Raw genomic sequence first — 27,817 nt, 5'->3', positions numbered from 1 at the left:
ACTATTACTCCAACACTTCCAATAATGCATGATTCCATTTTTTTATTTTAATTTTTTTATTTTAAAGTCTTCCAAGTGGCTTAAACAAGCTGGGGGAGGAGTGTCACAGGTGATTTTTATTTTAAGGAAACGGATTCTGGTTTTGTCAGTTATGAGCTAAAAATGTAAATTGTGAATTCACTTACAGCTATAAAGACTTTAAAAAATAATCAGAACATACACTCTCTCTGTAGGAACTTGTCTAATATTTAATGAAAGTCATATAAAGTATTTTTAAAGGATGATTTATAATTATAATTTTGATTTTATCAGATTGCTCTTACTATAGAAAAGGTGTCCATCTTCTTCTGAGATAGATTTTACTTACGCAACTCTTAGAGTCTCTAGTCGCCAAAGGGAACGAGCATGAATAGACACAGCACCACCTTCATAATGGACAGTTCTGAAAACCAAGCAATGGCACAGACTCAATTTTCAGCAGAATTCATCATCATGTGTTTGTTTATTTAACCACATCTCTCATTTTATGATTGTCAAAACAATTATTGCATTTTTCAGATTCAAAGGTTACTAGATTCAAAACCCAGTCTTGTCAATTAAACCTTCAGACTTAGTTATTTAAATTTTTTTTAATTGTGTTTAGCATCCATAATTGTGACTTTCATACTAACAAGTTTTACACAGCATTTGCTTAAACGTTTTGTTTAGTGCTTTAAGGATAAAGAATCCAGAGGAAAAAACAGTATCAATAACCTGATAATTACAACATTTCTAGATTCTAAAAAAAAACCAAGCATCAAATAATGATTCATATTTGGGACCAATGCATGTATCTCCCAGGAAAGACAGTGTTTTCTCAGAGCTTATACTATTAAAGTAACTGCAACTTATTACACTGAATTTTGAAGATGTTCTTATTTAGCACTTTGTTTTAACACGGTAACACCCAAGACAGTACATCAACCACACTGACACAGTCTTCACACATCTCAGATGTTAACAGCTTCCTATTAACAAATTTTTGTATGTAATAACCTCTCTAACTGCTGCATATAACCAGAAATCTAAGCATTACTAGAAAACATCAATTAAGCCTAAAAAAGATAGATTTTTTCTCTATTATTCTACATGCAGATATATAGATATATAGATATAGATATATAGATATATATAGATATATAGATATATAGATATATAGCGATGCACAAAATTACCTATGACCTATAACAAAGACCTACAGTCACCAAAAGCCCTGAACAGATAACCCTGTTTGCTTCCAAGTAAACATTAAGCAAAGTTAGCATTGCCATTCTAAATTTAGGGAGCCATTCTTTAGATTGTGTCCTGCCTGTGCCTGTATTTCTGACCTATGACATGGACAGAATTTAAAAGCCTAGGCCTTTCCTTTGGGAAAATACATAAAAGAGTCACTTATGCAAAGCAGTGCTGTCACTATGCTTTATCAGATCAATCATGTCACGGGAGACTACCAAACAATGGCCTAGTTTTATAGAATCTGGAAGAGCTGATGGATTAAGTAAATGTTGTGAACTTCAGTCAAGATCAGGCACCACCAAAAATAGCCAGCAGCAGAACTTTAGGGAATATTCATAACTAAATTGTAGGCATTCCCCATTCTTTGCTAAAAGTAATTTTTGACAACTACAGTTTTGGAATCAAGTACATCCTACTTAGTAGGCTTTAGCTTTCAAAGTCCTTCTGTGGATATAATACCAAAGGAATGAATGTTTAGCACAGAGGAAAATCTGGTATTGAAGGAACAGTTCAAAACCAAAAGAAATAAAATATATTTCTCAGTACTGTTAAGCATACATGAAACTATAGTGCTAAAATTCATCTTGGAATGTGGTAAAAAATATTATGGAAATAAACACTCCCAGACATTGCCAAAGAATGAAGGTGAATCATACAAGAGAAAAAAAATAGTCTAAACACAAAATAAATACATCTCACTACAATTACAGAATCAGAAACACTGAACATTCACGACCCAGATATAAATAGAAACTCCAGCACATGTTCCACATAGCAAGAAGTTACAGGTGGATATAAATATGTACAATATTCACCCTTGACCTTGTATCCACTATTTTCTCCAAGTATTATCTCAGCCATTATCTCAGCTGCAGTGGTTTGTGATGCTAGGAGCAACTAGCAGGTATTAGCAAGTCTCTCAGTTTCCTCTCAGTGAAGGAAATGAAACTCAAAGGCAATCTTATTTTTTATTGAAATTTACCTTTATTAGTACAGTAAAATGAAATTGCTAAAAGACCTTGAACTCAGCTATATCTCTGTTCAGATATTCTCTCTGCACTTCAGTTACTTGATCAAATTCTTCTTCTGCAGCTAACAGACCAAGACACGCTTTATGCAGCAACATCTCAAGAACAACAGATCAAATGTCAGCCTGGTTGGTTGTTTTGAGTGGGAGGGTGTAGGTTGTTTGTTTGGGCAGCTTGAGTGGGGGTTGTTGGCTTTTTTCCAAGTTGAAATATTCTGATTACATCCTGGCTTGTTACAGTATGACCCTCACTCACAAAAATGCATTTGGAATCCTCATACTTGCATATTACATAACATAAAATTAAATTTTATTCATAAGTTTTCAAATCATTAATTATATGAAAAGTCAGGTTGAAGCAAAGGTTTAAATTCATAATAGTGTTTCATTCTTAAATTGGTACCTTTTTACTTTCCAGGGATGAAGCTCTTTCTCACAATGGAATCTCCAAAGCTGTCAGTTTGGAGCTGCCAGTTTCTCAAATTGATTATTTTTTGAAGCTAGTTTTGGATTACACATAGCTGTTGGGTCAGTGTGACATTAAAGACCCAAATAACCTCCCATCTTAAACTTAACAGAATGGCTTCTCATGGATGAAGTAATTTACATGTCTATCCATTATTTTCTTTTTCTCTTCCTTCAAAGGGGAACTATCAGCCTTAGAATGGTCATGTAAGATGAGAAAATTGGAAAGAGATAGAAGAAATCCTAAATAAAAATATATGACTTGTTTACTAGAGGAAATAAAAAGGATTCTAGGGTTTTCTGTTAGTTCCATATGTTCCATACAAATGACCAGCAGCAACAGAGGGAGTAAAGGCTAAAAGACAGTAATGGAACTTTAAAGATAAAAGTTAAAGAAGCAGAAGCTGAGACTCAGCAAAAGAAAAAGTTACAGCAATCTGGAGGGGGACTGAAAGAGAACTGGTGACTGGAGGGCTAGGGATCAAGGATCCCTACAGGGAAGCAAAAGGAGAAGCCTGAAAACTGGAATAAAAGATGAAGCAGCAAGACTTTGAAAGAACAGGAAAGAAGATACATGCTACAAAAAATAAGTTAGCACAAAGCATTAGAATAGGGTGTAATCTCTTGTGGTTTTAACTAGATACTGTCCTTAGAAAAGACACTTTTCCTATAGAAAAGATGATAAAGATGAATAAAAGTATTTTTAATAAAAGACTTCTGCAATGAAGAGCAAGTCACTTTACCTTTACCATAACAGCATGCATGCTGAGCATCATCCCAGAGCAGATGAATAAGTTCATAACCCAGACCATCTCAAAAGTTTTAATGCTAAGGAATTGAAAGTTCATTTTTAACTCTTTTCATTAAAATAAATATAGTAAACTACTCTGAGATTGCGCAAACCAACTTCCTTAGTACTTGCTCTATATATCATTATTTGATGGGATGCACCTCATTTCTTTTTATATACTTCTGATGACAGTTCAGTGCTGAAAAGGAAGGATGATTCATAATATTTGAATCCTTCCAGAAGCTGACACTAGTAAGTCATATCAGGTACTGGTACTTTTAGGTCAAATGAAACATTGCTTTTAATGACATGAAGCAATGCACAAAAATTCTCTAAAATTTCCTACAGATTTACACTGACAGGATGAAAAAAAAATTGAGTTGCAAGGTGCAAAGAAGATGCCATTACTTTCCAAACAGCAGAGAAAACCTCCAGATTACAAAACCTAATTATGAAATTATGGGTAATTTAAGTGTACAAGGAAAATACAAACAATTGCAGAAAAAGAGAGGACAAGAAGCTACAATGAGTGTAGTCTTCCTCAAAGCTCAGGATATCTTGTATCTTCAGAGCCATACCCATCATATTAATTTATGATAATTTTTTTCCAATGCATTTTATCCATATATTCTACATTTATAGAGTAAGAATATTAACCACCTTTATTTCAAAATAAAATATCTATAAGCAATTCAGAATTTTAGAGACTTTTCAGTTAATCTTTATTATAAATCATCGTCTAGTTAATTAGTTGGTGTAATGAACTCATTTTTTGTCTGACCCATGACTGTAAGTTAAATTTAAAACAGCATCCTTTTCCTGACTGTGTCATTCATCTATTTAATTCGCCTTAATCCAAACTAGAGCTGGGACTGGACGCTGCATTTGTCTCCCTGTGTCCGGGTTGTGTGTGCAGCACCTCGGACAGCGCCACGGCCCCGGCGGGACCGGCTCCTGCTCTCCCCGGATCACGCCCAGCGCCTTCCTCCACCTTCCCAACAGAGGATGCAGAGGTAAAGAGACAGTAAACATCGAAAAGAAACCTCCATATCTGAATCTATCATCTTGAATTACAATAATGAATTCATTACACAGGTTTAAAATAGACTGCCACTTGTCAACCCCCCTGGAGAACCATTAATGAATTTATATTCTTATTAAAGTATTGTTCATCAGAGAGAGGGCAATTTCATGTCACTGAAACTCACTGACTAGAAATAGGAATTAAATGAAGTTAAAATCAATTACATTAAATGACAGTGTTTTGATACTGCTGAAGTAGTCTTGGTCAAAGAACCCAAAAAATCCCAAGTTCCACAGCAAGAAAATAATGGAAAATATTAATTACTATTATTGATGATAATAATAATAATAATAATAATAATAATAATTTACAATAATGGAAATTTAGTTGCTTGGAATTAGTCAGGGCAACATAAAGAACAATAATGTACCTGGATCACACACAAATTAATACATCCAAATAAGATGTCAAAGTTCAAGTTAAAAAAAATTTTCCACTCCTCTCAATGACAGACAAGGCTGGCTTTAGTTTGAAATATCAGTCACTAAAGAGTTCTATGTATGTTTTAAAAATAATTTTTAAAAGTACAGCCATGATTATTCGAGGCTCAGAGGTTGTTTGGGGTGCAGGGGAAAGGTTATGCTGACTGAAAACTTACTGAGTTCACATTTCAGTCATAAGTCACGCTGCACACATGCCAGATCCCAAATTTTCTGAGGTACAACAGACCTCATTAGTTCATAATGCCATGAGAAAAAGTGTCAGAGAATAGCATGGAAAATAAAGAAGGAGCTGGGATCGGCTAAGTCATATTGATTTTGACCATCACTTCAAAAGCCTGTCCATGCCTGAGACTAACACTAAGTGTTCAATGTAATTTACAAAAGCCTTAACATAATATGTTTCATCCAAACAAAGTCTCAAAGGCAGGAATGGTAAAACTGCTTCTGAAATTAGGCTACATTTATCCATTCCTTCATGAAGGCCTATTCTGAATGGATGGTTTGAGAAACTGGAGCCTGCTCCAGCCCAAACAATACTTCGACAAGCCAGGAGCACTTCTCTCTCTGTCCCAGGTAATTGCTTCCCATAATGAAATATTTCTGAAGGATCCAAACTGCACTGCAGTCATCACTTTAAAACACATATGGCAAATCAAAATGCAAATTAGTTGCAATGAGAAAACTCATGGTTCCTTTCTAGACTGGGAATTATGGCTATCAGAGCCCTACATCTGTGAAGTATTTAAGTTCTAAAAGAATATGAAAGATGGTGGTATACTCAAGAGCAAGCCCCACAGCCCAACTGAAAAATAAAAACCCACCACATAATTTTGGTTACATAGTTCTACTGCTATCTGCCATTAGCTTTTTTGGGGACTTCTGTGAAAAAAAATAATAATAAAAAAAAAAAATCACAGAAAACCAATCAACCAACCAAACACCAAAAGAAATAAACAAAAAAGCCACAACCCAACCATAAAACATATCCCCCCCAACACAAGAAAGCAATCCAAAACTCTACAGTCATGCCTGTATTAATAACCAGCTGACATTTCTACAGGAAACTAAAAGTAACACATAGAATACAACAATATCAATAATGTAAAACAATCCTATTTATTGGAACTGCAAAAAGATGGGGCAGGGAACTGCACACTGATTTAATTGTGATAAACTTGCTATGAAGTTTTTTTTTCCAGAGTGAACCAATGGAAAGCAACTTCAAAGAAGCAATTTAATGTATATATGCTCTAAATACCAACTCTCATCAAAATTAGAATAAATGTATTCATTCCTTTGATATTATAAATTTAGAAGTGAAGACCAAATAAATTACCAAATAATTACCAAATAAAAGGTTAAAAAAAACATAGGATGCACAATTCCAACAGGAAAATACGTCAAAGGAAAGTAAAGACCATTTCAAGGTACCTGTAATACAAAAAGTGATTTAAAACTTCTGCTGGACAATCATATATTACCCTCAAAAAATATTAAAAATATAAACAAATTACTCCTGTATGAAACTGGAGGGAATAGATGGAAAAGCAGACTATGCAAGCCTTTATTTAAATTTTAAAAATATACATAAATCAAGGAAACCTTGGTGGGCTTGCCTTATCCCTACTGACAAACTGCTTATATCAGGTCCCATGATGGGATCTACATCTCAAACCATGCAGACAGAGACTGGAGGAAAAGAAGTCAAGATAAATATGGATTCACAGCTATTGTGCTGCTGCAGAAGTTTGCCCTGGCTTTGACAATAGATGGAAATCAAACCAACCGCCATATGAACACCAAACTGATGACACTAGGCATTCTCTTTTCTGTCTATAACTGTATATATTTTTTAATCTTCTTGGAAATGATTCTGAGATTTGACTTAAAGAGCTGCTCTGCAAATTTAGGTCTAGCTTGCTAGAGATAACTAAGGCACTTTGAAGAATAAAAACACAATTTAAGGACTCTATGAAAAAGGCTTAAACCAGCTGCTTAAACCAAATACCCAACTAGAATACGGAGTAAATTATATTTAATTCAGGGAAATTCCATGTTCTTTTTTTTCTTCTTTGACTGGGTCAGTGATTGAAGCATGTCTTTCACCCTGGCTGTGGCATTTTAAAAATAATACTACTATATTCCCCTACCATAATATCAAGTAAACCATCATATTACCACAAACTTCTCCATTTTCCTCCTTCCAATTAGTATGTTTTTTTGATTACAGTGAACAATCTAGCAACTTCACAGAGGATCTACTTGAAACTGTTTCCTAAGGGAAAAAAAGGAAAAGTTTCTGGCTTGACAGCAAAGTCCCTCTTCCACAATAGAGTGATTCCAACCTACCTTTTAGGGATCACAGTATCACAATCTAAGGGCCGCATGGAGGGACACACAAACTCAACAATTAACCAAAGAAACACAGCACAGACTGAGGAAAAAAACCTGAGATTCATAAAATAATTTTATAAGCTTTTTATATGACTGCTTCTGCCACTGTACTAGATCTCTTCCAGTGTAGATTTGGATGACCTTGACTCAGAGGAAGCTTTGTTAGTACTGTAATCATGAAGAGAGTATCTGCACTGTCACTGCTTCATAGGTCTCCACTGTGCTAAGTGAGAGTATAAACCTCTTGAAAGTGTGTTCTTTATTTTGAACTCCTGGTACTATTTGAAACACTTTTATACTCAAAATTTATGTAATTGTATCAGTGTTCTAAGAATAGTTACACTTATTTTTGGAAACTGCCTAGGAGGATACATCACATCTAAACTATTTATTTATTCTCTGAAATAGATACCAGGTGACATTATAGAATAAAATTGTTATTTTAGGATTGTCTGATCTTTTATTTATTTGAAAAGGAATAAAGAGGAAGCCTCTGCAGAAAAATAAAAACGAGATACAGGAATTAGTGACTCATGATAGGGATGGTATTTCTCAGAGCTCCTTTATGCTTAATTCTACAAAGACCTACTCTTCAGGTGTATGCTAGAACAAAGTAAACCAAACAAAATCATAGTTATCTAGCATCAGACTACTTCAAGAGGCAATGACAGGATAATATGGACTTATTGTACTTCAAATATATCATACCTAAGTATGCCTCATGTGCAAAAGTTACACAACTGAAACTGAAATGAAAGACAAAATCATTTGCCTTAAAATTTCCTACCTGTCAAAATTACCCATATTTTTGAACATAATTCTGCCAGATGTTGAATCCAACCATCAAAATGATGTATGCATGCATACTGAAAACTGAAAGGAGCTGCAAATTATTTTGAATAAGCAACAGTCCTAATTAGAGATAGAAGATGTTATGTTATAAACAATAACTAAACTTACTAATAATTCAAGAGGAAAAAATGTGGGTCACAGAGTGATTATAACTAACTCCATATAATTAAAAGTAATCATCGATTATATTTTAGGTTTATTATTACAAAATACTTTAAAATTTTTCATAAAAATAGAAAAACTTCAGAAATAAGACTATCCAAAACAAACAAATTTGTTCTTATTTTGCTTGTTTATCAAAGAAAGTTCCTGAACAGCAGTATATTTCAGAAGAACAAATCTGTTTTTATGAAGCACTTAGAGGCAATGTCTTGCTGCGTTCCACAGCTGCGGGATCATGTCCAGGAGGTTATGGATTCTGGTGACCAACATGAAACTCAATGAGACAGGCTTCTGCGGTAAGAAACCACTTATTCAACACACTTCACACTTCTTCAACACAGGAACAAACTCAGCTTAAATCAGAGACAGAGCCCAGAACAGAGGCAGGGTGGGAGTTTTATGGGGCAGAGCCAGGGTGGAGTTTAAGGTTGGGCACTAATAGGGACAGAGAAATGGAGAAACCTCAGGGGCACAAAACCAACCAGAACACCCTGGACTGCTACCCCAAGAGGGTCCTGGGTGGGGCAACTCATCCCGGGTTCACAGGACACATCCCCTGAGGCAGAGGGTGGAATCCACTCTTCCTGGGCTTTAAAACCACTTCTCTCACTTTAATTTAACAATGCTTATCGGAATCCAAATCTTGGTCTCCCAAGCAGAGGCACCTCACAATATTTCTCAGCATGGCTACGAGGAAAATAAAGGTAAAGACATATGTACTGTTTGCTGCTACTTTTTGCTCTGCTTCTTTTGGGGTTTTAGATAGATAGGGGAAAGGCATAAAGAAATAGAGAACAATGCACACATTGCAGAAAGAAATACAATTTTCTGATTTGTTTATAGGCACTGCTCTGCAGATTAAGAAATTAACCATACTCTTCCCATGTTATGGGACAGAAAGACGCATCATGTGAATGCACAAGTGGATTTTTTCTTTATCTGCAGCTTCACACTCAATTGTTGTATTTTACATATAATGTTAGACTTGTTGAAAAGAGAGATTTTTAGTGTGTTCTTAAGCATTGAAGTTCATTACTGAAGTGTTTGATCACCCCATAAATCTAAAATTACATTGCAGCTACATTTTTAAAAGGAATTTTGGAGGTTTAGACTGAAGTAAGAGCGAACACTATAGGATCCTACTTATTTATCACCTTAATTTTTCCTCACTTTCAGGCTGAGGTTAATAATAGCAGTGATCAAGCTGTAATGACTATCACATGGTAACTAAAATTAAAACCTGAAATGATCACATTTTAAGTATTAGCATTATGAACTATCTTCTGCATTCAAAAACTATTTCCTTGTCTGAAATGAGAAATATCCATGAAATGTTGGTAACCAACCCTATAAGAAAACTCTGAGGTTTTTCTCATTAACATTTACACATTCATTGAAAAATTTTGCTATGAGAGCTTCTAGAGTCTTGTCCTTATCTTTAAAAATGAGAATAAATAAAATAAAAAACACATTTCTATTTGCAAATGAAGAAAACTTATTTTGATGAGTTAATGAATAGCACTTCCTTTGTCATGGAAATGAAGCTACTCAATATGCTGCATTAAATAAACTATTCTAAAATACCATTTAGTAACATTTAGCCTGAAGGTAGAAATAAATTATACTACACTGCCCTATCGAAAAGAAGCTTAGGGCAGATGTTATTAGAGCAAATAAAGAGGACTGATGCAACCACTCCACTGAGACATGCCACTCACTGTCAGTCTTCTCACTATTTTGATTTTTTAGTTAACAAAGAGAGACACATACCAAGTTGCCATCACTACTTCCATTCCAGGATTCCTTGAGTCAAGAAAATAACCATAAATTGAATTCTAAACTGCCATGACAGGTAGGCCTGAAATTAATCCCAGATTAGTATCCTGGAAGGATTGGGCAGTATTCTTACATACTCTGTCCTGAAGAATTCTTGTAATTACAGAAAAAAAACAGTGATGAAAAACCCAACACATTTAATTCACAGTGCTTTTAAACCATGAAAAATGATAAAAAATTATCAAAAAGAAATCACTACTCCTTTTGTGTCTGGTAAGTGAAATCAGACTTGAACAATATGGAAAAGAAAATACAAAAGGCTCATATCCAAGGTTTATCTCAACAGTATTCATTCTTATGGGTAATACATCTCATCACAACATCTTTCAAACATCTGTACTATGACAGACAATTCAACAATATTCATTACTATTATTCTGTTATAAGCTGGAAACCTACCTTCTTTGTTCTTCTCCATGTTCACCCGAAGGGACTGTCAAACATTCATCCATGTGACCATGCAATAACCTCAGAACATCCCCTCCTATCAGGTATCCTTGAATAAACAGAGAAAACTGAGTACACTTCTCTAAACACAACAATATGTAAAACTATAGTTCAAACTGTAATAAACACTATCAGGTTGATTTCAGCTTTTTATGTTTGACATTTTTATATGACTTTAAAAAAAGAGTCAGAAGAAGGGGAAGATATCTCATACCCTGGGGAGCCAGTTAAACATTGCCAAGTGAAAAAAGCTCCAAGTCAGCAGCTAGGGAAGGATGGACCAGGATAAAGAGAAGCCATAAGCAGGGGATCCTACATAGTTACCAAAACTCCAAAAAAGACTGAGCCAACCAAAACAAGGAACCAATAACTCCTCTCCCAGATAACAACAGAAAAAGCCAGAAACTTCCACCTCACCAACTCACTTTGCATTTTATTTAAGAAAAGGAATTCCAGTTAACGTACAAAGACTAGTTAGTGAGTTCATTAATTTTAAAGCACTTTTTTGAGCACCTGGAAGTTCTCTGTGAGAAAAACTTCTGGAAAGATCTATTCTAAGCTCTACTTGACAGAAAATTCAAAACCAATAATCATGATTTATTTGGACTCCAAAGAGAAACTCCTACACTGCAAATACCTCTACTGAATGTGAAGGTTCACAGCCAAACACTTGGCTTCACAGTGTACAGTTGTGTGTGTGTTCACAAACTAAAGCACAGACCATACACACAGCATCACAATATTTGAAGTCCCAGGACTTAGCAGCCAGAAGCTGAAAATAAGGCCATAATTTGAATCAGTAAAGATGTTAACAAAGCAGATCTGTTTTCATAGGTCTTTTTCCATTAGAGATGTGACATTAAAAAATATAATTTTATGTTATCCTACAAATATTGTATTATAATCAGCAGCTGAAGAAGACTAAACTTAGTAAGTTTTAAGCACAATTTAATGGTATTTTTTTCAGTCTGGCAAGCTAAATGTAAACACTTCATTGTTCCCTAAACTCACCTTCCCTTCTTGCTAAAAACAGTTAATGTCAAATTCTACATTTGAGTGGGATGCCATAATGTAAATGCTTGGCTTTAGCATTATAGCAACAAGATTTAAAAAATTTATACCTGGAGTTATATTTTGAAGCAATATCTATACTAATACGTAATGTTGTGAAGTAAGACAGATCTGTACAGGGAAATGGTGCTGAAGACTCTTCAGTCACACTGCACACCTTTCATGAGTTTATTTTGAAACAACATGAAATCTTTTTCCTGAATATATCAGGTAATATTTCAGGATATATTTTATAAACCTTTGAGATCAGTATAAAATTGGAGTTTTTGTGGCAAATTTTAGCACTGATTTTTTTAAATCTTGATTTTGACACAGCAGTATATGCCCAGGAAACTTGTTACATACATTACTTTTTACATGGACCTGTGTCAATGTAATTCTATAATTTAGATTTTGTTTTTAAAGTGACCCCCATCTACTTCATTGTGCAGAATTAGCAGAATTACTTGATTTAACTCTAAAGCTCTGTTTTGACTTAAACAATAAATTAACTTCTGCATAAGCCAATTTTACAGAAATGCATGTAAAAAGAAATAATTTTCTTTGAAGTACCTCCAATATCCTAGTTCATCTTACAGACTAATTATCCATTATTTTCACTTCAAAATAACTTCATTTAACTGAATAGTTTAGTTTATTAATCTATTTTAATGGGAATTTTTGATTAAGAGAGGGTATTGTAATGCAGCTATTCCCATATATTAATATTTTACTTATTAATGTCACAAAGCATTTTACAGATACTAACAAAAATAGGTTTATTTCCTTCTTCTTCCTTTTTGAGGTAATTTCCTCTGGCTTTGCAACTATTTTACTGAGGACATAGAGATAAGGCCTTAGACAGTGAGAGATTCACTCTCCCTTCACCACAGGACTACCTTGATTACAGAAGCAGTTGCTGCTTTTTTAAGAATAAGGCCTTTGCTCTAATCCTTTTTGACACTAGCAAGCTGAGCTTCTCTAGAAAACATGTTTAGCTTAACAAAGGTAATGTCTATACCTGAGGAAAGTGAAAATGGAAAAGTATAGCAACAAAAAGCAGGCACATACACAGATAAATGCACAGCTACAGAAAGCATATTACATCATTTTCACATTATTTCCTGGGAGTGTGAGTACACAACATGACACCATGTCATTGGGGATTTCTGCTTCTCAAAGAGACTCTCACTAGTGAGGTTCACCAGGCAGAGATGTGGCATAGCACAAATCTGGGTCTCAGCACATAAACCATGCTGGGATTTTTAGCAAGAATGACACACCAGTGCTGCCAGCAGTGGGAGGACAAGGAGAATGGAATTATTAGGAAGGAACAAAAGGAAAAGGTCTTCTCATTAACAGAAAGTTTTCTCCATAAGTTTAGGACACTGCCAAACAATGCACTAGCATTTTTTAATGCTTTGTACTATAAGCTGTGTCAGAGAATCTGTACATGCAGAGTGATTCTCATATGTAAAAACACAATGAGTTTATAAAAAAAGAGATGTTGGCAATGCTCTCCCTAAAATCTGAATTAGCAAAGTTGCAAGAACATTCCATGACTGAGTTTTAAAATATGCCAGATAAAAAGAATTGATGTGAAATTTCAGTGTATTGCCTCTTTAAAAAATAGTATCCAAAAACCACAAAATGAAATGACCTGCGGCTTTAACCTTCTTTAGATTCTATTACAACACCCACTCAAAAGAGTTGGTCTGCAGTAAAGTAGAAATCATTAGGCTTTACATTGTGAAAGACTTTTCAGAAAAACACTGCTCTTCTCTGTGGAACCAGTGTGGCATAAATTCAGGGATCCTTGTCCTTTCAATGTTAGAAATTATATTAAAACTCCTTCCTAATTCCTAAAAAAAATAAATAGTTCTTGAAAGCTGTTCTCTTTCTGTCTTTATCCTCCTCTTGTTTTTCTTTCCAGACATATGTTACCCATAAAACCATTTCCCATCTTCAGTCTGAGGATTTCACATCCCGCTTCCAAGCCTCCTGCCCCCATTATTTACTCAGCCTCAGAAACATGTAACCATGGCTGCATACATCAGTATAATTTGAGATTATACTTCAAACCAGGACCAAAAGCCATTTCAAAAAACATATTACAAATGTTATCATATCTTTAGCAAAATGAGATTTGAATGAGCTGTTCAGTATTCAGCAAAAACACAAAGAAAATGATCAGTGTTTCTTTCAGTGTAACTTTCCCTCTGTTTTCAGAACAGCTGCATATTTATTTATTTTCAATGTTTACATAGGAGAAAACCACTCCCACATTTGGCATAATAATTTGGTTTTTTAAGTATTTCATTTACTATCAGTCTTTCAATAATTAAAATTGAGTCCATCTTACCTTGGGCAACTTCACTTCCTGAACTGATTGGTGCTACACTCCAGAGGGTCTGCTGGAAGGCTGCATCAACATGTAAGCTACCATTGCCATAAGAGAGATGCTAGAACCAGGAAAGAAGGAGGCTTTTATTTGAGGTTAATTGAAAATCTCTTTACAGTATACAATAATAGTACCAAACATTCTCTTGTTTCCATCAAACATTAATTGTTCCCATTGACTGCATAAGTAAACACAAAGTTCCACCTGGGTACTCCTCAAGGGACGTTAGAAATAAAGCTAGAACAGTAAAGCATATTTGCCTCAGGAAACCATATAGGAACAGTACAGAACAGAGTCAGCTGCTTGTCATCTTAGGCTTCGTAAACACTCCGAAGAACTAATTGTTAAATGCTGTGGGGCTCTTACACTTGTGTTCTTCCTGCTACATAAAATGGGAATTTCCATTAAGTTTGAACATTGGGATTATCACCCTAATCTGTATTTCAAGTGTAACTCAGCACTTGAGTATTTCTTGCAGGCCACTGGCTTCCTAAAATTCCCATTAGGTGAAAGAAATTACGTAAACAAACTACTGACTTTGTAAGTCACTTAAGACAGTTCACAAAATATATTCTTGAACAAAGTTCTCAAGATACAAGCAAAACTGAAACAATCTTTCCTGGAAAGGCTCACTTCCTACCCATACACTCAATGGATGCTGTTTGTCTGTGTTACTCCCCACCCCCTGCCAACGTTGCAGATCTTTGCCACAAGTGCAACAGGTGCTGTCCTTTTTCAGAAATCTGTGTGTGAGTTTCTGTTAGTTCAGTGACATTGTCTCAAAAATTCTTATCTCAAAGCATATTTGCAACTTTCTTAAATCATCCATACAAAATCCTTTGCCCCTCCCACACCATGAGGCACTTCCATAGACTGTCAATGCCAAACAACCTTACACAAGATTATGGAACCAAGCATTCTGTGAAAAAGCAGCTGTTCTGATGCATACTACTTATCTTACCAGGTATTAATTTTTCAAGTGCAGTAATATTTACATGTGTTTATCAGAATTTAATTTTGTTTTATATTACTGGAAAGTAACTATGTTTGTAGAGCAGTATTGGCCTCTGTTTCCATATGTAGGGACCAACATTAACAGCTTCTGGGTGAACTAATTAACAAACCAGAAGACAAAAATGTCAATGGAAGTCAGAAGAGGGTAGATTCTCATGACATGTTGTTGACATCTCTCTTCAGAGTACTTGCAATTTTTATCCATTCACTGGATTCCAGTTCCGACTCTAACCCAGTGTCTCAAGGTGAATCACCAGGGAATTATAACCTTAAAAATACAGTTCAAATGATACAACATATGACTTCCAAAGCAGAATAGATTCTGCAATTCCCTTCTTATCCTCACTTCCCTAGATTCCTTTCAGCATCCTTAAATTTAGAATAGACAGCAGGGGTCCTACATTTACAATTCCATAAACTATGGTGTTCACTCCCCAGAACCAGTCATAGAAAACAGGAAAATGAAGCTTTGACCATGTAGAGAAAATACCCTGTTAAGGGATATCCAAGAATTCAATTATGCTAAATGTATTGAAAAAAATCCCAAAATATTAGAGATGTCAGTATTTACCCTGGCATTGCCTAAGTTTTAACAATCTCAATGTTGTTTTAAAGCAATCTGCTCTCTGTCTGTAACTTACTGGAGTTTATCTGCTTGGTTTTATACTTTCAGCACAATAAAGCTATCAAAATGAAACAAGTTCCATAACGAAATGTCCAGGATGTGGGCATGACACTCACACTGGGGCTGAGCAGCCTCCAGATGTGCTACACAGACATTTGCTACCTGGCATATCAGTGCATCTGGCAGAAGAGGAAGGTTGCCAACATTGGTGAGAACCACATGCACAGCATGTCTTTTGGATATGTAGTAGTATTTGGAAAGCAGAAATATGTTTGGTTTAGGAACCCTGCTATCCATTCTAATCTTCATATGGGTCTTCCCCACTACACACAGGTTGTCTCAACCAAATAATATATTTTCTGCACCAGTCCAGGCTCAAGAAAAGAGCTAGATTTGTCTTCCTTACTGATAGACTGATAATCTCCTAAACCAGCATTTAACCTGCAATAGGGTTTTTATCACTTTTCAGATTTAAATCATGGTATTTTATGTGTATGGGTTAACACTGCAGTCCACAGGCAATCTATCTCAAGGATAAACTCCAAGACTCATCTCTGAGAATACTGCAGGTTTCCCAACTGAATTTAATGACATATTGTAAACTCTATATTGCTCTGCAGCAAAGTTACAATCATAACTGTCCCTAGGTCTTCAAAAAGAACACAGTGTATTTAAGCTCACTGAAGAGCTTGGGAATCAGATGGTAATTTCCACAAGAACCCTTTAGCAGTGATTGCTGCAGCATAGCTGCATTTACAAGATCTCTGAATAACTACAGCTTTTGAATTTCACAGTCTGCATGAAAGTTTCTCTTCTCTAAAACATGCACAAGTAAAAAGACAAAAATATAAAGAAAGGAAAACTTTTGCTTCAGGCATCTTCTTGGCTAAGGTGTGCCAATATTAACAGTTTATCTAGCAATATCTATTTTTATCTGCAGTATGATAACTCTCCCTTCAATCTCAGGCCATTTGAAATAGCAAGAATGGTTAAAAAAAAAATAAACATTATTTACTGGTAGATTTTGAAAGATATTTATAAGCATTGCAGTTCTCAGAATGCTTAAATACTGCACAACCACAGCATCAACCACGCTCCTTCAGACTTCTTAGTACCAGCTGGTGCAGAGATAGATGGAAGCTATTTCCTTTCCTGTACACAGAGACTCTGACAGCCCTTGATTCCTGACTTTAAATTACTACACTGATGCCGACAGAAAAGCAGCTCCAAACAATTTAGGCACTTATCCTCAACTGACCCAAGAACCTCTGAGATGTTCCAAGTCTTGAACAGACACCATTCCCACAACAGGTACACAAGAATGTATATATAACTAAAGCAAACCAAAAAAGTAACAAAACAAAACAAGTTATACTCCTTTTCATTTTTTTATTTTTTTTTTCTCTTTAATGACGAAGGGAAAAATATTTTGCATCAAAAATCCAATGAATTAGCAAACTTCAGTAAAAATTCAAAGGTTAAACTAAATACACAATCTTTTGAAACAAAACTGCTTAACTTCCTATTTATGACATGACATTTCTATTAAAATTTATTACCTGAGTCATTTAAAAATTATTCTGTTACAGAGAATTATATTGAAATAAAACAAATACAACTTTTATTCACAATGAAGGGAGATACTGGACAGAACTAAAAGTAATAACTGCATCTGTGTGAAATTTTTATAGAATTAGGGGTTTGTGCTTACATTTTATAGTGGCAATATATTTATATTCATTGAAACATCTATGAACGCTTTGAAAAAGTTTGAATAAAAATGGGCGAACTTACACTGATGAACAAAATATTAGTACCTAAATTTTGATGCAAAGTAGGTAAAGCCCAGAAAATTTCCAAAGGGTTTAAAGTACAAAAAAAAGTCTTGGTTTCTTTACATTTCTCCAGAGTGCTTAAATAGTTGGCCTGCAAATCCAAAAGCAAAGGGAATTTTCTCATTGATAAAGACAGAAAGTTGCAGCAATGTCCTAAGTGATTCCAACTCCTTCACTCAGCATAAATTTACCATCAGTAAAGGGAGAGAAGAAGATAAAACCCACAGATACTTGAAAATTTACCACTACAATGAAAACCATTTATTCTGCTACCACATAGCTGAGCACGGATAATTGCAGATGCATGGCAGGGAAAGAATAAGGGATCCAGGCATAGTTAGAAGGGGGTAGTTAGCATTCCCCCTCTTCATAATAGCTTTCCTTCTGCACTGTATCATGAAAAGCCTGAGGCACATCAGCTATGATGCTTCCAAGTGACAATAATTTTGCATGATTAGTCACAAGAGCTTTCATTAGCAAAGTATTAATTTTACAGAAGCAAGCATCAAAAGTTAGGAAATGTCAAACTAAGTACCCTATGGAAAAATAATGGCTTCTAGTGAACACATCACACTACAGTCTTCAATGGCATGATATTACTTTCTGAATGTGTGCTGCCTCATTGTATACACAGGATAATGGAGCTCACTTTGTCAACAGCTGCTCAGTGCTTTGTTTTCCCCTCAATCTTTCTGTAGCCTCATGCTTTATTCAATATAGCCAATCCTTCAAAGCTTTGAAAAGAGAGTTATTAATTTCTTCATAGGCTTTTCTCTTGCACCAATTACAGTATTTCACAATACACAAATATTAATGATTTCATTTTCTCAAAATCCCAGAGAAGTAGTATTATAGCCCATTTTCCATTGAGGAAGGGAGATACAGAGATTAAACTAAGAAATTTTCATTTATTTAGGATGCCCAGGTTGAGGTAACTGTAGTTATGTAATTTATTGACTCTAGATATGTAGTTTATTGGTCAAGCCACATCTTACATTCATCTCAGCTGCAGGTATCAGGACTGAGCAACTGTGAAGTTTTAACCTCTACTAAAAGGACGAGATGCAAGAAAAACAACTCCAGAAAGGAATATTCCCAGTAAGGGATGAGTTGTGATCTCTTGAAAGCAAGCCTAGTATTCAAGATCACCTACTCAGCAAATTCCACAGCAGAGTCTGGTACTGAATCTAATTCTCCAGGAAAATAATTGCTCCAATCCTCCAAATGCAATTCCCAGCTTGAAATTTCATCTTCAGGGTTGCTTCATACCACAGGCTTCCCTGCTACACAGCCCTGATACATCCAATGAACATTTATCATCACTGAAATAGCATTCCATAAAAAGCCAGTGTGACTGTATACTTAGGAGATGTCATAAAAATATACCAGTACCATAATTTTTGCATTTTCAAATGTCTGTGATTTTTAATTTTTTTTTAATATTTTTTATGTTATCATTTATATGTAATTTTCCTAAATTAAAAATAAAACAAAGCAAAAGGTAAAAAAAAATCCACTATTACAGTTCTCTACCTATGGCTCATATGGGTAACTTGAAAACCATTTTTTAGAAACCTCCTTTTCATACTACTATAAAAATCATGACAGGAATTGGCTGTCAGCAACAGTTTCTGGTCATAGTTATCATCCAGCCTAATTGCTCCAGGCCTCTACCACTCTCTTTCCCTTTCCAAACCTTTACTTCTTCCCTGTGAGGATGGTGAAGCAGTGGCACAGAGAGACTGGGACTGCCGCACCCCTGGAAGTGTTCAAGGCCAGGCTGGATGGGGCCCTGAGCAACCTGCTTCAGTGGAAGGTGTCCCTGCACACAGCAGGGAGGCTGGAACTGGATGATCTTCCAGGCTCTTCCCAACCCCAACATAGACTCTATGATTCTATGTCTCTCATCTAGCCAAACCAGCTTCCTGACCTAATCACAGTCCACATTACCACCCAGAATTAGGACCTCCTCCTGCTTCGAAAGGTTCTCTTCCAACCTACAGGCCTAAGCAGGGTCCTATAGCTTTTCTTCTTGCTCAAATTCCTCCTTGCCACACCAGCCAGCATTAGACTTCTTTCCAGAATCTCACAACTCCTAACCCTCAATACTTTTTTCATTTCTTGGTCTCTTTCTGGATCTTTGTCCAGCAGTTTTTTTCTCCCCAGAAAGCTCTGTCCTCTACAGATCTCTCTTGTCATCCTTCATTTCCAGTCTCACTCCACTGGCTCTTCTCTCGATTCTCCCTGCCAAAACCATGCAGTTTTTCTGTCCTGAATTTTGAACACAACTTTAACCAGTGGGTGCCTACTCTTCCCTTGTCACCAGCTTCTTGTCCCAGACAATTTGTTAGTCCCTGCCTGCCTGCCTTCAGTTGACAATCTTTTCAGCCGCTCATCAAGTCCCACTCAGTTTGCCTCCTTCCCAATTCAGTCCCACTCCTGTCACTGATACATCACCTGCCTTTTGTTCCTTCTACTTTGTCACAGCTTCTTCCTCCACATATCTTAAATGACAGGAGATCAGCAGCAGCACACACAACACTGAGCTCTCAGCTGTCAATACAGTGCCTGGTTTCATTCCTGCCTTGAGCAATCCGTTTCAAGGAATATCTGCTCCCACCAAGGTTGGCATGTATTTAATTATTCACTGTAGAGGGAGTTTAAACAGTTCATTAACACACAGGAGGTGCTAGCTTATGTAAAATAGACAAAGCCATCAGACTTTTACCTACTCAAAGGAAATTTAAACACTTTTTCCTGGTCATGATCCAGCTCCATTGTCTCAGGAGGATGTTTCTTTACTAAGTTGAACCAGGGAGAGGCTTGTTGCCTTTTTATTAATTTTCTTGGGGTTTTTGGTTTGATTTGGTATTTTTTTGTTTGGTTGGTTGGTTTTGGGTTTTTTTTTAAAAAAGTTACCAAGAAGTACAAAAGAAAATTACATAATTTTTTGTTAATTATGTGGCTTTTTTTTCTTTCTTTTCTTTGAGCTAAATAACATCTGATCTTTTCTGGATGAAATTAAAAAAAAATTATCTCAGACTAAAAAAAACCAAACAAACAGAAAGAAAAGGGGGAAAAAAAAACCTGCAGAAATAGATGTTACTAATTCCAGTAAGTGATTTTTTACATCACAACCCCTTTATTATAAGCACTTGGAAGCAGGACTCCATAAGGCAGAGCAGCTTGACAACCTTAATTATTGTAAAGTCCTACCAGCCTCCACAATAACATTTGAAATCATTGTATAAAGACTCCATGGGAACTGCATTATGATCAGTGTAACAGAGCAGCTCAACACTACCTTGCTTCCACTAATTTCAGTTTTGCTTATGCAGATTAAAATTATTTTTTACAAAAACCTTCTGTATAATTTTTCAGCAAAGAGAAATGATGGAATTGTGAATTTACACAGAAGAAAGTAAAGTCCAATACTGAGTTTCATACTTTTACAGAAAATGTGAAAGAATAATTTTACTTTATATTTCAAAAAAAAAACAAAACAAACCCTCACACACTACTGTGTCCCCTGATACTACTGAACCAAGAAGTGATACAGATCTTTAGAGGCTGATCTAAGCATATAATAATAAGAGAAATAAAATTAGGAGCTGAAAATAAACAATGTATTTGATGCAAAAGGATATAGAGGCAGTGCCTTTGCAATACTGAGGAACTTGTCCTCCTCTCCAGGAGTAATGGCATATATCAGTTCCACATTTAAAATAGTTAAATCTAATTTGGATGCTATTATTTCTGAAAGGGAACTCTGCTATCAGTTCCCAATTAGTTTCTTGTTAGTTTTCAGTAGCCAAAATATAAATAAATAAATAAATAAATAAAGAAGGTCATCTCAATCAAATGTTAAGGCTTGTTCAGCTGCAGGTCAACAATGCAGTCACTGAGACAGTAACTCTGTAACTAAATATAAACGACAGGGTATATACAGCTGTTGTATTGTACTGAAATGTGTGCAGTGTAGATTCAAAGCTCAGGGGGTTTCCCTCTTTCCTGACTTCTCAGTCAGGATAACACTGACCTGATGGATAACAATTTTCAGTTTTTTCTTCATTTATGCATTTTGTATTTCAATTTCATGTCTAAGGATTTTTTCTTGAATTATGTTTAAAAGCTATTTAGAGACTTCAACAATGTGAAAGAAATTGCAATTAATTGAACTTCGAAGTTACTGAAAATTAGCACTATTGAAAGCAATCAGGATATGTAGTTAACAGAAGGCATAGGCAAACCTCAGTGCTGAGGTACATACTACTATGTACAAGCTGGGGAAGCATGCTGGAAGTATTACATCTGTTCTTTATCAGGCTGTACTGCCTCAAGAAAGGAAACACAGTAACTCTGGCTTGAACTTAAATGGTGGCAATATTTGTAGCAGAACATCTTTTTGCTCTATGCTAACTGGATTCAGTAGAGGCAAGTTCCTTCTCTGAAGTATTTGGCAATAATGCAACTCCCACATTATATAATGCCACGAGCACTTACATAAGTGGTTTTCTTCAGAAATGTTACAAAGGATAATAAGGATCCAAAATCCCATTTTATAGGTAGATAATGAGAGTCAGAGCAAGTGAATGACTTGCCCTGGGACATTGCTGTGAACCAAAAGTTAAAATCCACCTCTCCGGACCTTTAGCTTATGATTTTAACACTGACCTTCCTATCAGTTTAGTACTTGTTTGGTGTAAGTAAAAAGTATTTTTTTGGGGAAAAAAAAGAGCCAATTGTGCCAAAATATTTTATTTTGTGGAAAGAAGAAAAGGGGTACTACAGCAAAGTCCTGATATTTTGCTAATAATAAGAGTGTTGCCATCCAAATGAAGTCTAAACAAAAATCTACTGATTACACTGAGACCATAGTGTCAAAGTCAATGTTAAATTAATTAAGCTAAAGCCAGACAACTGCAAGACCAACTTAAGAAACTGACATAGCTCTTCTCTCCTCTTGCATTATACAAATTCAACTAAGAGCTGACTACATTTTGAAAAAGCCATGCCCTGTGAATGAACTCTATTCATCTGTTATTTTTACACGCACATCTTTGCCCCAGGATGGTTAACCTATTTTTCTTCATTCAGAAAGAATTAGCAAATTGCTTGAAAACACAGAGCAATACTGCAATGTACAAAGGTGACATCCCAGTCCTATTCCAAACAGCATACTTACATAAAACATTTGATGGAGAAATTACATTTTCCTAAGATTTTAATTGTAGAGTATGCAACATACATAAACCCAGCCCTCAGCAAACTGACAAGCATTCTTTTCTGTCAAGGAATCTCTATGAGGAATTCCACTCCCTTAGAAAAAGCATTCCTCAAATGGATTCAGCAGAGCTTATTTGGTCTCAGTATCAGAGCAGATTCACAAAAATAACTTAATCTCTCCACAGTTCTAGCTATTGTAAAGGTTATCAGTCACTACATTCTTTTAAGAGTTGTACAAAATAGCAGCTGCAACATGACACTCCACTCAACATGTTAACAATGAATTGTGAATATTTTCAAACTTAAATCATTTGAAGTTATTTTTGTAAACAGTCAAATGGATTAAGACAAAGTCTAAGACAGAAAAACAGTTTTCATGAAAAAATCACTTATTGGTAAATCACTGATTATTCTTTATCAACTGTTTCAATTTTCATAAAAGCTTTATTGCTTTATTGACAGTGCTAATATAACTACTGAATAGGTAGCTAAACTACAAGTATTTTTATGGTTGTGGAGCTACATATTTTACCAGCTCTTGAAAAACATTTGTTCATAAAACTGTGTGAGTGCATGTAAGAGAAAAACTAATTTTCTGAATTCTTGCTCCATCTTATTGTCAAACCAGAGCTGTAAAACTGAAGTAGGCTTAACTATTCATTACAATCTAGCTCTAAAATACTTAAAGACTGTAATACAGTGTTATTTCTCTCTGCACTGAAAATATTTATTTTTAGTATATTGATATTTTACATGGAACATTATGCATCCATTAACATCACATCTTAAGGAGAATCAGTCTCTGCAGACAGAATTGTGCCTCTTGCTGTATAAAAGTACATGTGACAGCTTTGAGAATCAACAGCTGAGGCACAAACCCTAAATAATAGGCTGAGCTGATTATTACTAATTAGAGGCCAGGACATGCCTACACAGAGACACAATCTGTACCAAAATTTAACTTCAGCAACTCAATTCAGCAATTCAAAGAAATTCAGTGTCTCTATTAGGGACCATTAATCAGATTTTTCAAAAATTCAGTCCACAACAAGTTGCTTTTTCACTATGTGTAGTTACAGTTCTCATCAAATTAATTATTTTAAATAATTTTAAAATGCAAAGATGATGAGAAAGTTTTCAGAATATCAAATTACAAGAAACTCATTAAATGAGCTACTGAGTTTGTAATCAGAAGTTACAATTAATATTCTAACAATTATATTATCATTTCCCTATGTGTTTGCAATAGAAGGGAGAATATTTTCAATTTTATAACTGATGTCTTATTAAACTATACACTTTTTTCTTAAATATTTAAAAAATGAAAAAAAACCTCAAAAAAAAAGGGAATAGGGAAAGTGCTGACCTGCTTCATTACAGAACAAATGGAAGATCCTTTCATGAAGAACAATGTTGTGTAAACCAGTGATAAGAAACAGCTAACACAATAACTTGTAAAATATTTCAATTTAATCATTATTTTAATTATATTTAATTATGACATGTCAGTAGCTCTATATATTACACTGTACATAATCTCAATAAAATATGGACCTTTTCAGCCCACAAACCCTATGTACTTTTGTTAGACATCCCAAAATTTGCTACGAAGTTTTAATATATATGGTAGTGTTGTTAACCTATGAACACTCATATGGATTCTAAACATCTTAATCATGCAATTTGGAAATTATTTCTTTTCTCTGTATTTGCATATTTTCATCTAAGTAAATTTTTATAACTCCTATTCCACTACCGAAATGAGCCAAAATTAGATAAGCCATATATCAAAGTCACAATTTTCCAGACTGTGTGTGTTGTTTTGCAAAATATTATTTTAAAAAACAGTTTAAGCACCTTAAGTTTTAGTTTTAGGAGGTGGAAATGGAAGCCAGATTTTCATTAACTCTTTTTTTTCCCTGTAGAAAAACCACTGCACAGATAACTTACAAAACTTACCAAATATCTTTCTGAAGAGACACTGACTAAAATCAGATCATCTCCAACACGCACTTTTTCTCCTTCAGATCGTTGTTTGGAAGCAGGATGTATGGTCCACCAGCAAGCCTCACCTAATATCAATATGGAGTAACAGCACAGAATGAAACAAGAAAGACCCAATGTTACTGACGTTACTGTCACACTTGTTTCAGTCTTAAAAGTTCTGATCCTCTTTTCACTGGGCTAAACCAAGTGTCCATGTGTTTTCCATAACTAGTATCATTCCTGCATCACCCTGTTGGAAACTCAGCTCTAAATAACACACATAAACAAAAGACTAAAACCGCTGGAACAGTGATTCCAAAGTTGAATAAGATGATGGATCTGTGCTCTCTAGGCAGCCTGGTCCAAGCCACTTTTGCTAAAGTGATTCCTTGTCACCTTCATTACAAATTCAGGAAAAGACATTGAAGAATATTCTGCTGAGAATTTGGACAAAAAAATACAGCAACCAATAACTAAGGGCAATGAAAATAAGCATTTACATACCACTTAAAATAATACTTGAAAGATCACATAAGTCAAATTCAAAGATGTTCTTTTATTGACTATTAGTGCCTCTAATCTGCCAGAATATGTGTAAGTATTAAAGTCACAAATTCTGTTCCCATGATAATTCTTGTTTTCAGATGAGCTTCTATAACTAAAACCATGTTATATTCAGAAAAGAACTCAGATCTTTGAACTGTTCAATTGTTGTAGCTGTTACTCTTACTACTCCTATCTAAAGCAAAGCTTTACGAAACAAGCAAACAATCTAACTAAGCAATTCTTACTTTTATTGCTTATTATTCTTAAAGAGTATTAATAATACACTTTAATATTTTATTAATCTTTTATTTTTAGACTGACAGTGTTCTTCACTAGTCTTTTAAACTAGTGGTTACCTGTTGTGTCCTCTTGCAATCCTACATCAAATGCCAGCTTATCCATTGACGATCGAGATGTAGAGAGACAGCACAGGTACTACCAAAAGAAAAAAGCATATATCACTAGTTCTGCTCACCTATAATATAAAAAGTCATCAACCTACTAACACAGGATTAAATATTCTTAGATAATACGCATTAGTTACTACCAGGAACATGTATGCATGATAAAACGAAATGCATTCATGGAGTCTTGACAAAACTGTATGTTCAAAAATAACCTCTCTGTCTACCCAGGTTATCTTTTCACTCAGACAAGAATACTAAAAGTGGAAATAAAGGAGTTAGTTGCATCAGATTTCAGCTCCATGAAGCCTCACTTGTAGGTAAGGAGTCTGGAGCCTATATAACTCATCAGGGAATTTCCAGCTAAGACTTCTGTCCAAAATACATGTAAGAAGGAATCTCCTTTTCCTCTCAGTCTCTAACATATGCTCAGGTTGACAGCAAGGTGTCAGCTGCAGATTCAGCCACAGCTTATGCAGTATGGAAAATAGGGGAAAGAAATGAAAATTCACCAGTCAGACTGATGAACAGGGGATTCAGCACTAGAGGAGCCAGACTTACTTTTGGCACTTACCCAGATACAACCAGCTTGGTTTTGTATTTCCAAGCACCCACCCTTCACAAAGGTTTCTAGAAAACTGCCTTTTTTCACAGAAAACTGCCTCTGATGTGAGTAATTCTCCAGATATCAGTAAATGGAAATGTTCTGGGCACTTTCAAACATAACTTTCACACAAAAAAGAAATCACTGCTGCTCCCAACTCACATTGGTAACATGAGAGCTACCACACAGCACAGGGTGTAACGTGGTTACATACCATGCCGCTGTAGGAATGGCGCAGCAAGATTGCATGCCCGTAGAGCAGCGTTCGATGTCCACCACCTTGTGCAGACTGAAAGGTAAAGAGAAATGATATACTGGTATGTTTTAATAAAATGGAGTCTTCTGAGAAAGAATAAAAGAAGGAAAGATGAGAGAACACTGTGTACTTTGAGCCATCACTTGTTTGGTAAAAAATATGTTCTAGAATCTTGAATCCTTCCTCCTTGTGCTGAAAGCAGGCAGCCTCTAAGAGCAGCTTTGATGTGTCACGATTTGCCATGCTACCCTCTACAAACTTACCTACTGTTAAATATCTTCATATTCATCCATTTTCCCTACAAATTACATCCTTTTCTAGACAGATAGTATGCAGAGGGAGATTTTTTGAATATTCTCCTTATTTTACCAGAGAGTAATATGGTCTTCAACCACATTAAAGACCATCAACCTGCAAAATGCTTTGTCCCACACTGCTTCAATACTATCAGACTGAATTCTTTATCTGCTAGGACAGGTAAATGTCCTAGCAGATAAAGAATCTGCTAAAAGACATCCAAGCTCACTCAACAGTATTTGGGGGTTCTGAAAACTCAGAAATCATGTCCAAGTAATTGTTCCTCTTGAGAAACATAGCATAAATCTTGAGTAAAAGAAAATCAAAGTGATAAAATTCACTTTTATTCCAAGAAAATACTACCATTTCCCCTCATTATTTTCCCTACAGGGAAAAATACGATTGATAATAGGTGAAACTGCTATCAATAATCAGTTTAACCATTCACAAAAGTATAAATAAATCTTGTTAAGGCATGAACAAACCTTCAACTTATTTTGAAGATTTATGTATTCCTTATGCTGAAATGCAGATGACTAGCACCGGACAGGAGCAAACTGTCTGATAAGACACTGTCAAGACCGTAAGTTCACACTCCTCTGACAGAGCAACTCATGTAACATTATGTACAGCACACTCTCCAAGAAGCAGTGATAAGTAAATATTTTATGAGTCTATAAATGTGACAACTCCATAAGCAGCACTATCCTGTCATACAGGAATCCTCTATGTAATTTTAAGGAATTTAATTTCTCATATATGGTATTTATACCCTTTCATTTACCATAAAAGACTGAC

The 27,817-nt window shown here is 35.3% G+C and overlaps 1 protein-coding gene across 6 annotated transcripts in view; it reads right to left on the bottom strand.

Moving 5' to 3' along the window:
* RYR2 (ryanodine receptor 2) overlaps positions 1–27,817 on the bottom strand; it is a 378,942-nt gene that overhangs the window by 198,145 nt on the left and 152,980 nt on the right. For all 6 annotated transcript variants that reach the window (XM_019006059.2, XM_019006061.2, XM_015621997.3 and 3 more), the window contains 6 exons: positions 26,681–26,755; positions 25,815–25,893; positions 24,886–24,998; positions 14,188–14,287; positions 10,728–10,824; positions 368–442 (listed from right to left, as the gene is read on the bottom strand). In XM_019006059.2, coding sequence (XP_018861604.1) covers positions 368–442; positions 10,728–10,824; positions 14,188–14,287; positions 24,886–24,998; positions 25,815–25,893; positions 26,681–26,755 — 539 coding nt within the window. The remainder of the gene's footprint in view (positions 1–367; positions 443–10,727; positions 10,825–14,187; positions 14,288–24,885; positions 24,999–25,814; positions 25,894–26,680; positions 26,756–27,817) is intronic.

This window comes from Parus major, chromosome 3 (genome assembly GCF_001522545.3).
Source record: "Parus major isolate Abel chromosome 3, Parus_major1.1, whole genome shotgun sequence".
NCBI lineage: Eukaryota > Metazoa > Chordata > Aves > Passeriformes > Paridae > Parus > Parus major.
This window is presented reverse-complemented; position numbering and strand designations above follow the sequence as displayed.